This window comes from Diabrotica virgifera, chromosome 10 (genome assembly GCF_917563875.1).
Source record: "Diabrotica virgifera virgifera chromosome 10, PGI_DIABVI_V3a".
Lineage (NCBI taxonomy): Eukaryota > Metazoa > Arthropoda > Insecta > Coleoptera > Chrysomelidae > Diabrotica > Diabrotica virgifera.
The window spans coordinates 27,196,866-27,210,506 of NC_065452.1; the positions used below are offsets into that span (position 1 = coordinate 27,196,866).

Genomic DNA, 13,641 nt, shown 5'->3' on the forward strand with positions numbered 1-13,641 from the left:
ATCTCGCCCAGATGGATGACGTCAATAGTATGATGTAGATGTATATGCCAAAAAATCATAATTTAAAAATAAAAATCGACCTGTTTCAGGATTTTTCCTTAACCCTGCTGTCCCGTTCGAGTCAACTACACAAATGTACTGTTCGGGTCAATATGACCCAACTATGGTTCACGCTCCTTAATCGAAATAAAATAAGTTAATGGTGATAAATAAAACTTTACTAACAATAAATTATGGTTAACTAAACAAAAATTATGTTATTAATGTAACTTAAACCTTCTTAACAAAAACAAAAGACATTTTTTCTTTCAAAAAAGCCTAGTAACAAATATCTACAAAAATTTAATTCAGTTTACAACTGGGACATTAATAAAAAGAATGGATTTTACAAATATGTTTGTGATGTAATCCAATATAACAATTTGTCTTGTCATCGTTTTTACGGCAAGTTTACAGCGTGTTCGTTTAGCAGGCGGAGTTAGATTTAATAGACGGTTCACTAGCATTTCCATCTTGTCTACTTGTTCATTCTCGTGTCCTTTTTGCCAGTTCGTAAGAGCCTTTAGTTATTGGTATATTTTTTCTGGAAATGATGACTAGATTCATTAGTTTTTTCCCAATTCCTCAAGAAAAATTCGCCGTTTTCCCAATTGATTGGTATTCCATTGGATATTTATTGATGCCCATAATACGAACGCGTTGTAGGCAGAAATGTCCAGTAGATTATAAAAAACAATCATTGGCCAGCGATTTATCTCTTCTCACATATATACGTGCCAACAAGCTAATCTAGAGTATCCATTGCTCCCTTATTGGAATTGTAATCTAAAATAATTTGGGGCTTTTTCATTTGATGAAAATGATGCATGATGCCTCGATTCATGATGCAAAGTACTCATAAGAACAACATTTTTATTATTTTTGGGAATATTGTCAAATCTTGCATGAAGCAAAAAAGACGAGCTATGAACTTCTCTATTCGCGATTTTTGCTGAAAGCTCCGGTTTATTTTACTTATAATCCCAGGCGTTGTATCTACTTTGTTTTAGAAGAAATTTTCCCAAATTTTACGATGAAAAAAAGTTATTATACACGTAATATTGTGGCATTTCAAATCACTACTCAAGTCACACATCACACGCATTTCTGTATAGATCTTCAATTTTAGAGCATAAGAAGTTTTACTGTTCATAATTACATAAACCCTAAAGTTTTGTGCCATATTTCGCTGGCTTGCTGGAATATACCATTTGAAGGGAGAGCGGTTGCCTCTAAAGGCAACTAGTTGCTTATCGACGGTAACATTTTTATCAGGGTTAAAAGTTCTGTTTACATTTTCTACCCATGTTTCATAAATTTCACGTATTACCGCAAGTTTATCAAAACGTCTTCTATCCTGTCTAGTAGTTTTGTTATCAAAACGTATTACTGGCAAACTTTCTGTAAATAGATCAAGCGACATTGTTGATCTAAATATAGTACGACCCGTTTCTTCATTCCATAAACTTTTAGTTGATTCACCATGGGACTTATAAACTCGAGCTAAAAATAAAAAACCAATGTATGCTTGGAAACCAACTTTATTTATGTCTTTCCAGTTGGTTCCAAATACATGCTGTCTGTCCATGTTGGTCATATTTATAATTTGGTTTGCAACATCGTCCAGCTACACTACAGTTGATTTTACAAGTTTTAGCTTGCAGTAACCTGTTTTTATTTACAGACGTATGCGGCTGACAAACACACAGGTACTGCTAATATAGAATACTGCCAACTAAACACACATACACAAGTAATTTTTAACGGTTTAAATACTCGGGTCACATTGACCCGAACGTACCATAGGTAACAATTTCATTTTTATCAAAAAAATCAGGAAGTTGATTGTTTATCTCATATGCAATTGAAAGACCTCATATTAGGTAATAAAGTCACGAAACACCAAATCGTTACGCCGCGTAATAATTTGTAAAATAAGAAATAAATTATTTTTTGGGTCAAATAGACCCGAACAGGACAGCAGGGTTAACTTAAAGTCGCCTGTTTATGAAATAATGAATTTATGCGGAGGCACTGTATAAAAAGGCAAAAGTATGTGTAGTGTCCTTAATAATTTGGCCACCCACTGTAGGTAGTCAAATTATAAGTATGGTAAATTCTGAGTGTTGTCTTGAAATTTTTTATAAACACAAAATTTTAGACAAAGAGTTTGTCTTTTAGACCTATAATAGGACATTAAGACACTTTAGACTAGTAATTTAGATTTAAGAATAGAAAAGGTGAGATTTGTCAGTAAAATGTATGATTGACACTTAAAAATAGAGGGAATAGAAGATAAATTTATGATTAATCAAATAATGAATCAAAATGATATCAATATTAATATTTAAATGTACCATGTACTTACTTCCTTTAGGTCCATAAAATTTTACACAAAATTCATTGAGTCCACCAAGGATAGTTACCTCATGTTTACTCTCAATGCTAAATCGCAAATTAAGGAAAATAAACATGTTGACGATCAGCTGTTCAATGTGAATAAATATTTACTCTTGACCTGACAAAGGAAGGTATAAACTTTTCTAGCCAATTCATACCTAAATATGTGCAAAGAAACGGAAAAAATTTACTACTATTAGTTGATACAATATAACATATTAATGTTGAATAATATCATATTAGAAAAAACAAAGGATACAGTTTAATAACATCCGTGTCCATACGTCTTTTTCCAGCACTTGGAGACGACATTTTTCAAATTGTCATGAAATTCTTACCATCAGTTTGTTACAACTAACTGAAAAGAATTATTCTCGAAAGGTAATCACTTTGTGAACACAAAGGCTCTATCTAAATACAGATACAGCTTAAACTTAGTATCAACCAAGAACTCTTCGACCCTAGTTTACTAACACTTGTCAGTGTCACTGCTTGCCAGCGTTGCCAACCTAAAATTTCTGAAATCGGAAGATTGATACCAAAAAAATCGGTAAAAATCGGGAGATTTAAAAAAAACGGCGGCAAATTTAAAAAAGTCATTTAAAGAAGATGGATTTGGTTATTTTTTTAGTGACATTATTATCTGTCGTTTGAGTTTACTCCTCCTATTTAAAAAATGAACCATAGTAAATAAGTATGACTTACTTCTTTGATTTCTTCTTCTTGTGTTTTAGAAGACGTACCCGCTTTCATAAAAGAAGTAATTGGTCTCTGTGTAGCAATAGCCTTAAATTTTTCTTTGTGAATATTTGAATTTGAATGTTTTATAATTGAGTCCTTTCCACTTTTTATATTAATATCTTTATTACAACTTTTACAAAACGCAAATTCATCTTTGCTACCCTTTTTTAACCACCCTGCAAACTCTGGTAATCTTTCCCATTCTTCTTTATACTTTTGGTAATACATACTTAATTTTTTTCATTTTCGGTTCACTACTTTCACTCTCACTTGACATGTTTAATTTTCACTCTGCTTGTATTTGAATAAAAACCGAAGTCTGAAAGCTAACTATAAATTAAATAATATCCTTTCCAAGACGGGTTAAATACGATACGGGTTAAATAGTTTTATACTACATATAAATTTAGGGTATTCCCATATAGCATAAGTACTTCCTTCCCCTCACAGTTTAATCTACAGATGTGTTTTCCTGATGAATATTGCTGAGTTTGTTGTTATGTAATACCTATAAGTTTTCAGCGGATGTACAAGTACAAACGATAATACAAACAAACAAATTCTTTCTGAAAAATATTCCTGACACATCAAAATTATCAATGTGGGTGTCGATCTCGGATGTATTCAAGGAAATATGTATTGAAATAATACAGTGGCGCGCCCGCCATATAGTCTGGATGATGTAATATAATTATATAGATAAGAAATTTGTGCATTTTCCACAATACAAACAAAAATTAAAATAATTTAAGTATAATAATAAAAATCGGTAGGTGAGGGTGCAAAATCGGTCTATCGGTAGATTGCTCCCTGAATCGGTAAATCTACCGAAAAATCGGTAGGGTTGGCATCGCTGCTGCTTGCTTAATTTAAATCAGCAGAGCCCAAGTAGCAAGATGAGAAACAAGAATAGAAATCTTAGTTTAAATAAATAAGTCCAAAATGTCAAACGTTTTATTAGTTTTCTGCGAAATACAAAGTAAACTTCCACGAAACATTATAAGAGGGCGCAACCACCAACAAGGTAAAAAAAATATTTATCATTTGGCAAGTATATATTTACTTTGTAGAAAGTATTTAACATTAAATTTTAACTAAACATAAAACTTAAAATAATCCAAATCTGTTGGGTTAATACCTAGTTATTAATATCTTACTGTTAAAATGTTTTTTAAATATAGATCCGTCATCCCAAATGTCGGCAACAAACATTACAAACTACCAAATGTATTCACACGGTAGGATAATAAGGGCCTAACTTTAATAGGGCTTTTCATCGATTGTCATTTGTTTCGAGCTTCTGTCATAGGTTCTATAATCTGTTTATGATATTAATATACACGGATTATACGACATGTGACAGAAGCTCGAAACAAATGACTGTGAATGAAAAGCCCTATTCACAATATTCATCACTTCTTTATCAACTATTACCTAAGTATATTTGCATTAAAATCTCCGAAATTTCGGGAAAGCAATAACCGAAGATAAAAAGCCAAGTAAAGATAGTCTTTTTTATTCCTAATAGTTCCTTTGAATTCCTAATTAGGTTCCTAATGAAGTCCTTTGACTTCGTTCTAAATAACAAAGTGCATTTAGTAGTTGATCAAGAATTGTAGTATTTACTACAATTCTTGATCAACTACTAAATGCACTTTGTTATTTAGAACGAAGTCAAAGGACTTCATTAGGAACCTAATTAGGAATTCAAAGGAACTATTAGGAATAAAAAAGACTATCTTTACTTGGCTTTTTATCTTCGGTTATTGCTTTCCCGAAATTTCGGAGATTTTAATGCAAATATACTTAGGTACGACGTAAGGAGAGGGAATACGCGTCAACAGGCACGTAGCCAGGAAATGTACTTGGGGGGGGGGGGGGGATCCAAACACAACTTAATTTTTTTGTTAGATTAGACGGTAAGGTATTGAAAGAAATTTTTAGAGTAAATTTTAGATTAATCTTTTTGTTAGCAACTAATAAGAGATTACAAAACTGATTTTTAGTTTGATAAAAAACAGTGGCGTGCCATTTTTTAATGTAATAAAATTATATTTTGGTCAATATCAACGGTTCAAAAAAAGGTAGAGAATAAATTCTTTTCATTAAATTATAGAGAAATTTATCCTCTTTTAAAGTATATAAAAATTAATATACCATTACATTTGTTTTTTTTTTACATTCATTTAACGATATCTAGCGGCGACGGCAAAGGTCAAAAATTCAAAACCAAATAAGCGTTTTGTAGTGCAAATTATGATCTTTCATATGAGCCTAAGTTTGCTAAAATCGGTCAAAAGAAACGGAAGAAATCTTGGTTTGTTAAAAAAAAACAATTGAACTCCCCCCACCGCTTTATTTTGATAGATAGAACAAAACGTTTTAGACAAAAAATGTAGGGAATTGGTCTGTAAATATGAAAATGATATCATCGATAAACTTTCATTAGACAAAATTCTATAAAAATCCCATTTTTCTACTTTGTGTTGGTTGTTACGCCCTCTAGCGGACGTTTGACAAAGTCGAAAATAATTTCCAGCAATTTCTCTTGGCGACTTTTATCACGATTTTTTTTTTCTCAAATCTATACGTCCAATATCTTATGAGATATGGCCGCTCGCTACCCTTAACTGATCACCCTGTACATAACTACTATTATAAAATACGTTACTTCCCAATTTCCACTGGTTTCACATGAAAAAATTTTGTAATTTTTCTTTGAGAACTCTCTTGTGGTGCAAATCTCTTCATGATAAAGAATACAAAGTCAAGACTAAATACAGAGTTCACTAAAAAACTCACTCACGAAAACTAAAAGAATTTTAACTTTTAACTACCAACAAACAGTACAATCACAATTGTTTGAAAAACACTTCTTTTATGTAAAAATATTCTTATTTATACAGGGTGTTTGGTAAAGAACGGGCCATAGCTTAACCCCATGTTCCTGAAGTTAAAATAGGCCGATTTAAGCTAACTTACCTTAGTACAAAGTTTATAATAACCGAGATACAGGGTGTCAAAGTTAAACTTTTTTTTGATTTAGTATTGAATATTTCCTGACAGGTATGAGATAACAACATTAAATTTGGTATGTGGGGGTTTTTTGGGTCGAGAAAACTAAATTCCCTACCAAAAATTATGTATTGCCCAGAGGGCGCCACATACTCCTTTCAGCACTCATTTATTACGTTAAATTTTTTTTATCCCTCACTCTGTATAATTTCGACATTAAAATTTTTATTCTCCTATTAGTTTTACTTAAAAAAGGCATACTTCTTTCATCTCCCTAAACTCAACCGTTTTCGAGATAAACGCATTTTAAATCTGCGATACACCATCATTTTTAGCATAATATTGTAGTTACACCCGAAAAATAACTTAAAACCATAAAATTATCCAAAAATGTATCGCAAATTTCTTCAAATGGAATTTGCGATGCAATGACATAAATTTGAGAATTGGCACAATTACCTGCATAGGAATTAACAAAGGTTTTATGAAAATGGAAACGCAAACACAAACACTTAAACAGGCACACAGCACAGTGCACAGGCATTTGTATTTGTATCAAATCTATGCTTGATGCTGTGTTAGGAGGAAGATGAACGACAAAGTATACTAAGAACTAGGACTAGGAACATACATAATCTGTTTATTTTGTTTGTGGTGCTTGAAAATATTAAATTCATTTTGGTAACTCAATATTACTTAAATAGTAGGTAAGTACAAAATATATAAATTTTAGTTATAGTTTAGGTTCACTAAATATGATATAATATTTATATCTAGGTATTATATTATCTATTCAGTATGTTTATTTTGATATGCACATAATACCTAAATATAATATATACTTACCTATATAATATTTATACAAATAACTAAAATTTATATGTACCTACTTACTTTTTAAGTAATATTGTAAAATGTACTAATTACATTCTCGTATGCAATTATTTGAATATGTAAATATGTTAGTTGGTAGAACCTAGGATGAGATTAGGTGATGCTCAAAACTTACTTCTGAGCAATATAGCACTTGCTTGGAATATTTTGAAAAGTATATTCTTCCCACATACTAAAAAGATGTGCCGTAGTATGTATATTCTAAGTATATAAATAGAAGGTTTCTAGCACTTGCTTGGAATATTCTAAAAAGTATATTCTTGGTATATACTGAAAAGAAGTGTGGTAGTACATTCTTAGTATATACATAGAACGTTTAAGTACTGTAATGTAGTATATACTCAGCATCTGCTCTGCACATTCGTAATGGTAATTACGCATTTTCTCAGTACATATATACTTTTTCTGAAAAGTATGTTCTATGAATCTACCAAGAACATGAAATTGTAATGTGAGAGGTTCCCCCATTATAATATATTGGGGTGACCTCTGGTTATCTCTTAACTTGACTTTGTGAAACCGGCCGTAATTGGGGTATAAAGACAGGTATTAATCTGTTAACGACGCACTTTGTGAATGTGGGAAAATACAGAATGTGGAGCACCTGAGAGTATGCAGACTCACATCACAATGCACCCTCGATGATTTATGGCTCTACAAAAACTGTAGTTGGATCCAGATTCGAAAAAGTAAGTAAGTGTAGCGGAAAGTCCTCAATAAATGTGCTTTGGCAGTAATGACCTGCGACGCGGAAACACTGTCCCTAACAAAAAACAATGCTTTAAAACTAAGAATAGCACAAAGAAGGATTGAGCATTAAATGATAGAAGTAACGATAAAAGACAAGATCACAAACGAAGACCTACGAAATACGAAACATAACCAGAGTTACATCAGTGGCGGATCCAGCAGGATCCAGTATCGTCAAGAGGGGGGCCGATTGGCTAAATTTCTATTAAAAATAAATGATTTTTTTTAAACGTTTATTCAGCAATCTGTTAGTTATAAAAAATTCTAACAATAAGCGTCTTTGGGGTTTGAAGTAAAAAAAAAATTGACGTTAGAGAGGTCAGTCCAATGACTGGACCTCTAGTATGGAACAAACATGACATTCCGATAATATTCTACATACAAACAGGACATTTTACATTTACAAACAATACATATATCTAAAATATAAACCGAATTACGGTGAGTTATAAAATTTAATTATAAATAAGATCCAGTGGATTTTTACGTTTTAATCTGTGAGTTTGTTCACTATTATTAAGCAAGTTTATTGCCAGGGCATTTGGATTGCTTTCTAGGCGTTTTATGTACCGAACACTGCACTGAACTATCACTTCACTGATCGTAGGTACTTCTAGATCACAATAAATGTCTTTGTTTGACACGAACCATGGGGCGTCTGTTATAGGGCGTAACACTTTGGATTGTAATCTTTCCATTATGGATATGTTGGATTTTGCTGCTGTACCCCATAGCTGGATCCCATAGGTCCAGACCGGTTTGAGTATTGTATTGTATACCAACAGTTTGTTCCGTATAGACAACTTCGATGTTCTGCCCAGTATCCAATAATGTTTACGAAATTTTAAATTTAACTGTTAGCGCTTTTTCCATATATGTGTTCTCCATGTCAAAGTTTTGTCCAGGTGCATACCAAGGTATTTAACGCTTTCGGCTTGTGGAATTGCTTTGTTATTTATTTCCATATTGGGCGATATTTTACGACATTTTGTAAATATGATATGTTGTGATTTTGATTCATTGATCTTTATTCGCCATTTCTTTGTCCACTTTTCAATGTTCCTAATATGCCTTTGAAGAGATTCGGTAGCTGTTGCGGGGTTTTCATCTGTGACTAACATAGCTGTGTCGTCTGAGAATGTTGTAGTCGTTACATTTTCGTTTGTTGGTATGTCGTGTGTAAATATTAGATATAATTTAGGACCCAGAACACTACCTTGAGGGACTCCAGATCGTATTTGGTAGATTTTTGATGTATCTGCTTCATGCTTGACACGGTAGTACCTTTCTTCTAAATATGATTTTAGTATAGTAAACATTGAATCAGGAACGTTCATTTTTATTTTGAAGAGCAACCCTTCGTGCCAGACTTTATCAAAAGCCTGACTGACGTCAAGGAAAAGTGCAGAACAGTACTTTTTTTCTTCAAAAGATTTATTTACTATATCAAAGACTCTATGAACTTGTTCTATTTTTGAATGCTTCTCTCTGAAACCAAACTGGTGATCCGGAAAAAGATTGATATCAGTTATTATCTTCATTAGCCGGGTCGCTAATAGCTTCTCAAATAGTTTAGCTAGTACCGGTAAGAGACTGATAGGACGATAAGAGGTATGTTCGTGAGGTGGTTTACCATGTTTATGGATCATTATTATATCAGCAATTTTCCATTGCGTTGGTACAATTTTGAGCCTTATTGCGGCGTTGAAGTTGTGTTATCATAGCTACACCTTTATCTGGTAACTCTTTTAAGATAGTTCCTGTTATAAGGTCATAGCCAGGAGCTTCTTTGGTTTTTAATCTATATTGAATAGTATTTTTTACATCTCTTTTTGTTACTTGTTTAATTTGCTCACTTGGCTGTTGGATTGTTGCTAGACTTCCATAGATAGCCTCATCTTCTTCAGCACTGACAGAGGGTAGAGGTTGAAAAGCGTCTTCAAGATATTTTTCAAATGCTTCTGATTTTTCTTGATCTGTTCTCGACCATGAGCCATCTGGATTTGTTAATGCTGGTATGTGTTTACTGGGTTGTTTTAATTTCCTGGTGGCCTTCCAAAGTGAATAATAGGTATCTGCTGTTGGTGTTAAATTTTGAAGATAATTTTCGATGTAGGAGTTTTTGTGCTGTAGTATTGTATTTTTCAGCTGTCTTGCGGCTCTATTGTAGTTCATTTTGTCTTGATGCTGCCTTGTGTTTTACCATATCTTTCTTAGTCTCCTCTTCTCTTTAATTTGGTTTCTTATATTAATAGGATTGTTTCTTTTATTCTGTGTATCTTTAAATTCTGGAGTGGCATTCCAAGCAGCTTCTTGGAGAAGTGTAGAAAATTTGTATACTGCCAATTCAAGTTCATATTTTGTTTTGAGAGAAATATTAAGGTTTATTTTTTGATGTATTTCTTCCCTGAACTCATTCCAGTCGGTTTTATGATTGTGCAGTTTTGCTAGACGTTCCTTCTCAACAAATCTTGAATTTAGCGTCGCTATTACGGGAGTATGGTCTGAAGCAACTTCATAATTTGGTACAATATTTAGATAGCCTTCTCCAAAACCTTTGCTTACAAAGAAGTCAAGACAGTCCGGAAGTCTACTAGGGTCAGTGGGCCAGTAAGTAGGTGTGTAACTAGATAAGTGTTTGAGATATAGTTCCTGCATCACTTGAAAGAGGATTCTACCTCTACCTGGTGGAGAAAGTCGAGAGCCCCAACTCACATGTTTTGCATTATAGTCAGCACCGGCAAGAAATCTATTACCTAGTGAATTAAAATAATTAGTAAATGATTCTTTATTCGGTGGATAGTTTGGTGAAAGATATGTTGCAGATATTGCTACTTGTCCAAGCCAATCTTCTACGATAATACTTGCTGCCTGCAAGTGTGGCTCTTTTATGTTACCAAGGTGATAATGTTTAATCCCTTTTCGAATAATAACGGCTGCACCTGCTCTAGCATGCCTTTCAGCATCAGGGTGTGGTGCATTATAAATTATGTATCCATAAAATTTAAGGTTGTGGTTGCTTGTTAAATGTGTCTCTGATATTAGCATTATGTCAATATTGTTTTCTAACAGGAAATATTGCAATTCGTTTTTATGATTTGCTAGTCAGTTTGCATTCCAGAGTCATACCTTAAGTAACTCACCCATTTGTTTTCAGAGAGAGTGCATGTTTGAGTTCTTCTCTTAGTTCTCTGATTTCTTGTGTAAGTTCATTTATGTTTTTTTGCTGTTTTTCCAAAGTTTGTTGAAAAAATAAATTTTGTTGTTGCAGGTACATGTTTTGTTGATTTAGATATGAATATATGTATATCATTGGTAGCTATATTTTTTGATGTAGCTTGTGCATATGTTAATCCAGTTTTTGGTTGGTGCGTGCTTGACGTAGGTCTAGGACCAATATATTGCTGCGATGTAGATGGATAAATTGATTCGGTTTTTTGGAATTAATTTTTATTATTATTGTTGTTCGTGTTTTTTGGAAATCTCTTATTTAATAATTCAACGTAGACTTGACAGCCTTTATAATTCGCAGGATGAGCGCCCTCACATAGAATACATTTTGCTGGTTTTCCGTCTTCTTTCTTCTTTGCACATTTACGGTAGTCGTGTTGCTCCGCACACTTGACACATCTGTATTGTAGTGTACATTGATTTCGTGTATGACCATAATTTTGGCATCTTTTACATTGGACTATGGTTTGTTTCTTCCTTGTGGCTTCAAATCGAATTACTGCATTTAACAGAGTTCCTATTTTATATATATATATATATATATATATATATATATATATATATATATATATATATATATATATATATATATATATCACTGTTGTTTTGCTTTTTTTCTAAATCTATGAAGAAGAGATCACATGGTTCATTTGTTGCCCGATTTTTTACATTCATTAGGTGTTTAACGTTATGTCCTTGTTTTTTTAAGACATCTATTATATCATCTTGCGGAGTACTATGATGAAGATTCCTTAGCACAACTCTTTTCCTCCGGTAATTTGTAGGTGTGCCGTACTATTTTGTTAGCATCCAGGGTTTCTTTAATTAATTTATAACTCTCAACTGTGTTTGGTTGAATTTTCATATTATTGTTCGTTAGTAATTTGTAAGTAAAATCCACTGTTGCTGATTTTATTAAGCCTAAAAGTTTTTGGACTTCTTTGGTAACTCTGTATAAAATAAATGGTGGAGTTTTTTCCTTTTTGACAGGAACATCATTTTCTTTTTCTTCTTGTTCATCGTGGATTTCATTTAATACTTCAAAATGATTATTTATTTTGACAGTATTATTTTCTTCGATGCGTGGTTTTGCCTTTACTTGGTTCGTTGGACTATTGTTTATTCTTTTCCGTTTTCCTTTATACGATTCTACTGTTTGGAATTCATTTGGTTCGTATATTTCATAGTGTTAAATTGTATGTACATCGCCATTTTCTCCATCTTGGTTTGGCGAAGAAACTTCGATGGAGTGACTAAAAGTATTATTGATGTGTTGATTCTTTCCTATGTTGCGTATATTTCCAGTTTGAGACGATGATGTACTCTGGTATGCCGGCTGATCGGGGATTTGTCCATTTTGTATTTCCATCGGTTGTTGCCATATTGGTGGTTGGTACTGCGTAAGGAACGAAGGTTGCATTTGTTGTTGCAATCCGTATTGTAAATGTTGGTTTGGATCATTCAAATTTTTGATTTGAAAAAATAAATGAATAAATCAATGTTTTTATAACCTTTATATTAACTTGGTTTGATAGGGGGACCTATAGCCCCCATCGCCCTTCCCTGGATCCGCCACGTTACAGACGTTGTGGAGAGTTCTTGCAGATTGAAATGGAGATGGGCTTGTCATGTGGCAAAGATGAAGGATGAAAGGTGGTCACGCAAGTTAACTGAATGGATACCAAGAACAGATAAACGAAACACAGGAAGACCACCTGTGCGATCGCGATGGCAAGATGATTTGCAAAAGATTGGATCTATAATAATTGTAACGTAATTAGTTTTTGTGTGACAAATATGTAGACCTTCTTTGTTTAGGAATAACCAGAATTGCTTCATTATCAATTAATCCGAGAAAAAATCTTACTTTTACTCGATAATCGGAAAAATTTCTGGAAATTCTAATTAGTTTCCTCACAAACTCGCATAATCGTGGATTACATAAGCAATACTGATTTACGACCAATAATTATGCTATAAGCGACTCTAAAAAAATTTACACCTAAGTACTTCCTCTCGACGTCCGATAAACGAGATTGGAAACAGTGAAAAGAAAACGTTTGATACCTGTACCTGTACAGTGTACACCATTTGAATTTTTTATTAAATTTGCCCAGTTCCGGCAGGAACTTAGAAAGAACTGCAGTATAGTGAAACAGTAGAAGGCGTGTGTATGCCTTATTGGCAAATAGGAGTGTTGGTTGCGAGTTTTATTAAAAAAATTTTAAGGTTTAGTAATAATTATTTGCCGGCGTAGTAAAAATGGTGTGTAAATTAGTCAATTTTTATTAAACACATATTATGGTAAGTTAAGATATAGGTTAATGATTTATTTTTAATTTAATTTATTTCATTTTCTTACAGATTTCTCTCTCACCCATAGTCAACACATTTATTTGATCCTATGTTATGGATGATCCGTTGATTGGTAAGAAAGTTCATACCTTGTTAAATTAAAACTTATTTGTTACATTGACATAATATGTTATTATTATTAATTTATTCAAATTTAATATTTTGGATCTTACGTATATATAATATTGATTAGTGGGGTAAAACTCAATAGATACG

At 32.7% G+C, this 13,641-nt stretch overlaps 2 protein-coding genes and 1 long non-coding RNA gene across 3 annotated transcripts in view; 1 reads left to right on the forward strand and 2 right to left on the reverse strand.

Moving 5' to 3' along the window:
* LOC126893303 (ubiquitin-conjugating enzyme E2 H) overlaps nucleotides 1–2,934 on the reverse strand; it is a 93,061-nt gene extending 90,127 nt beyond the window's left edge. The window contains exons 1-2 of the mRNA XM_050663340.1: nucleotides 2,699–2,934; nucleotides 2,408–2,484 (exon numbers count right to left, since the gene is read on the reverse strand). Coding sequence (XP_050519297.1) covers nucleotides 2,408–2,484; nucleotides 2,699–2,751 — 130 coding nt within the window. The 5' untranslated portion in view covers nucleotides 2,752–2,934. The remainder of the gene's footprint in view (nucleotides 1–2,407; nucleotides 2,485–2,698) is intronic.
* The window catches only part of LOC126893306 (uncharacterized), a 217,402-nt gene that overhangs the window by 157,856 nt on the left and 45,905 nt on the right, over nucleotides 1–13,641 (reverse strand). The window lies entirely within an intron of this gene.
* Nucleotides 13,465–13,641, forward strand: part of LOC114346485 (tyrosine-protein phosphatase non-receptor type 13-like) — a 203,535-nt gene continuing 203,358 nt past the window's right edge. Inside the window, exon 1 of the mRNA XM_050663337.1 lies at nucleotides 13,465–13,498. Within this exon, the coding sequence (XP_050519294.1) occupies nucleotides 13,480–13,498 (19 nt within the window). The 5' untranslated portion in view covers nucleotides 13,465–13,479. The remainder of the gene's footprint in view (nucleotides 13,499–13,641) is intronic.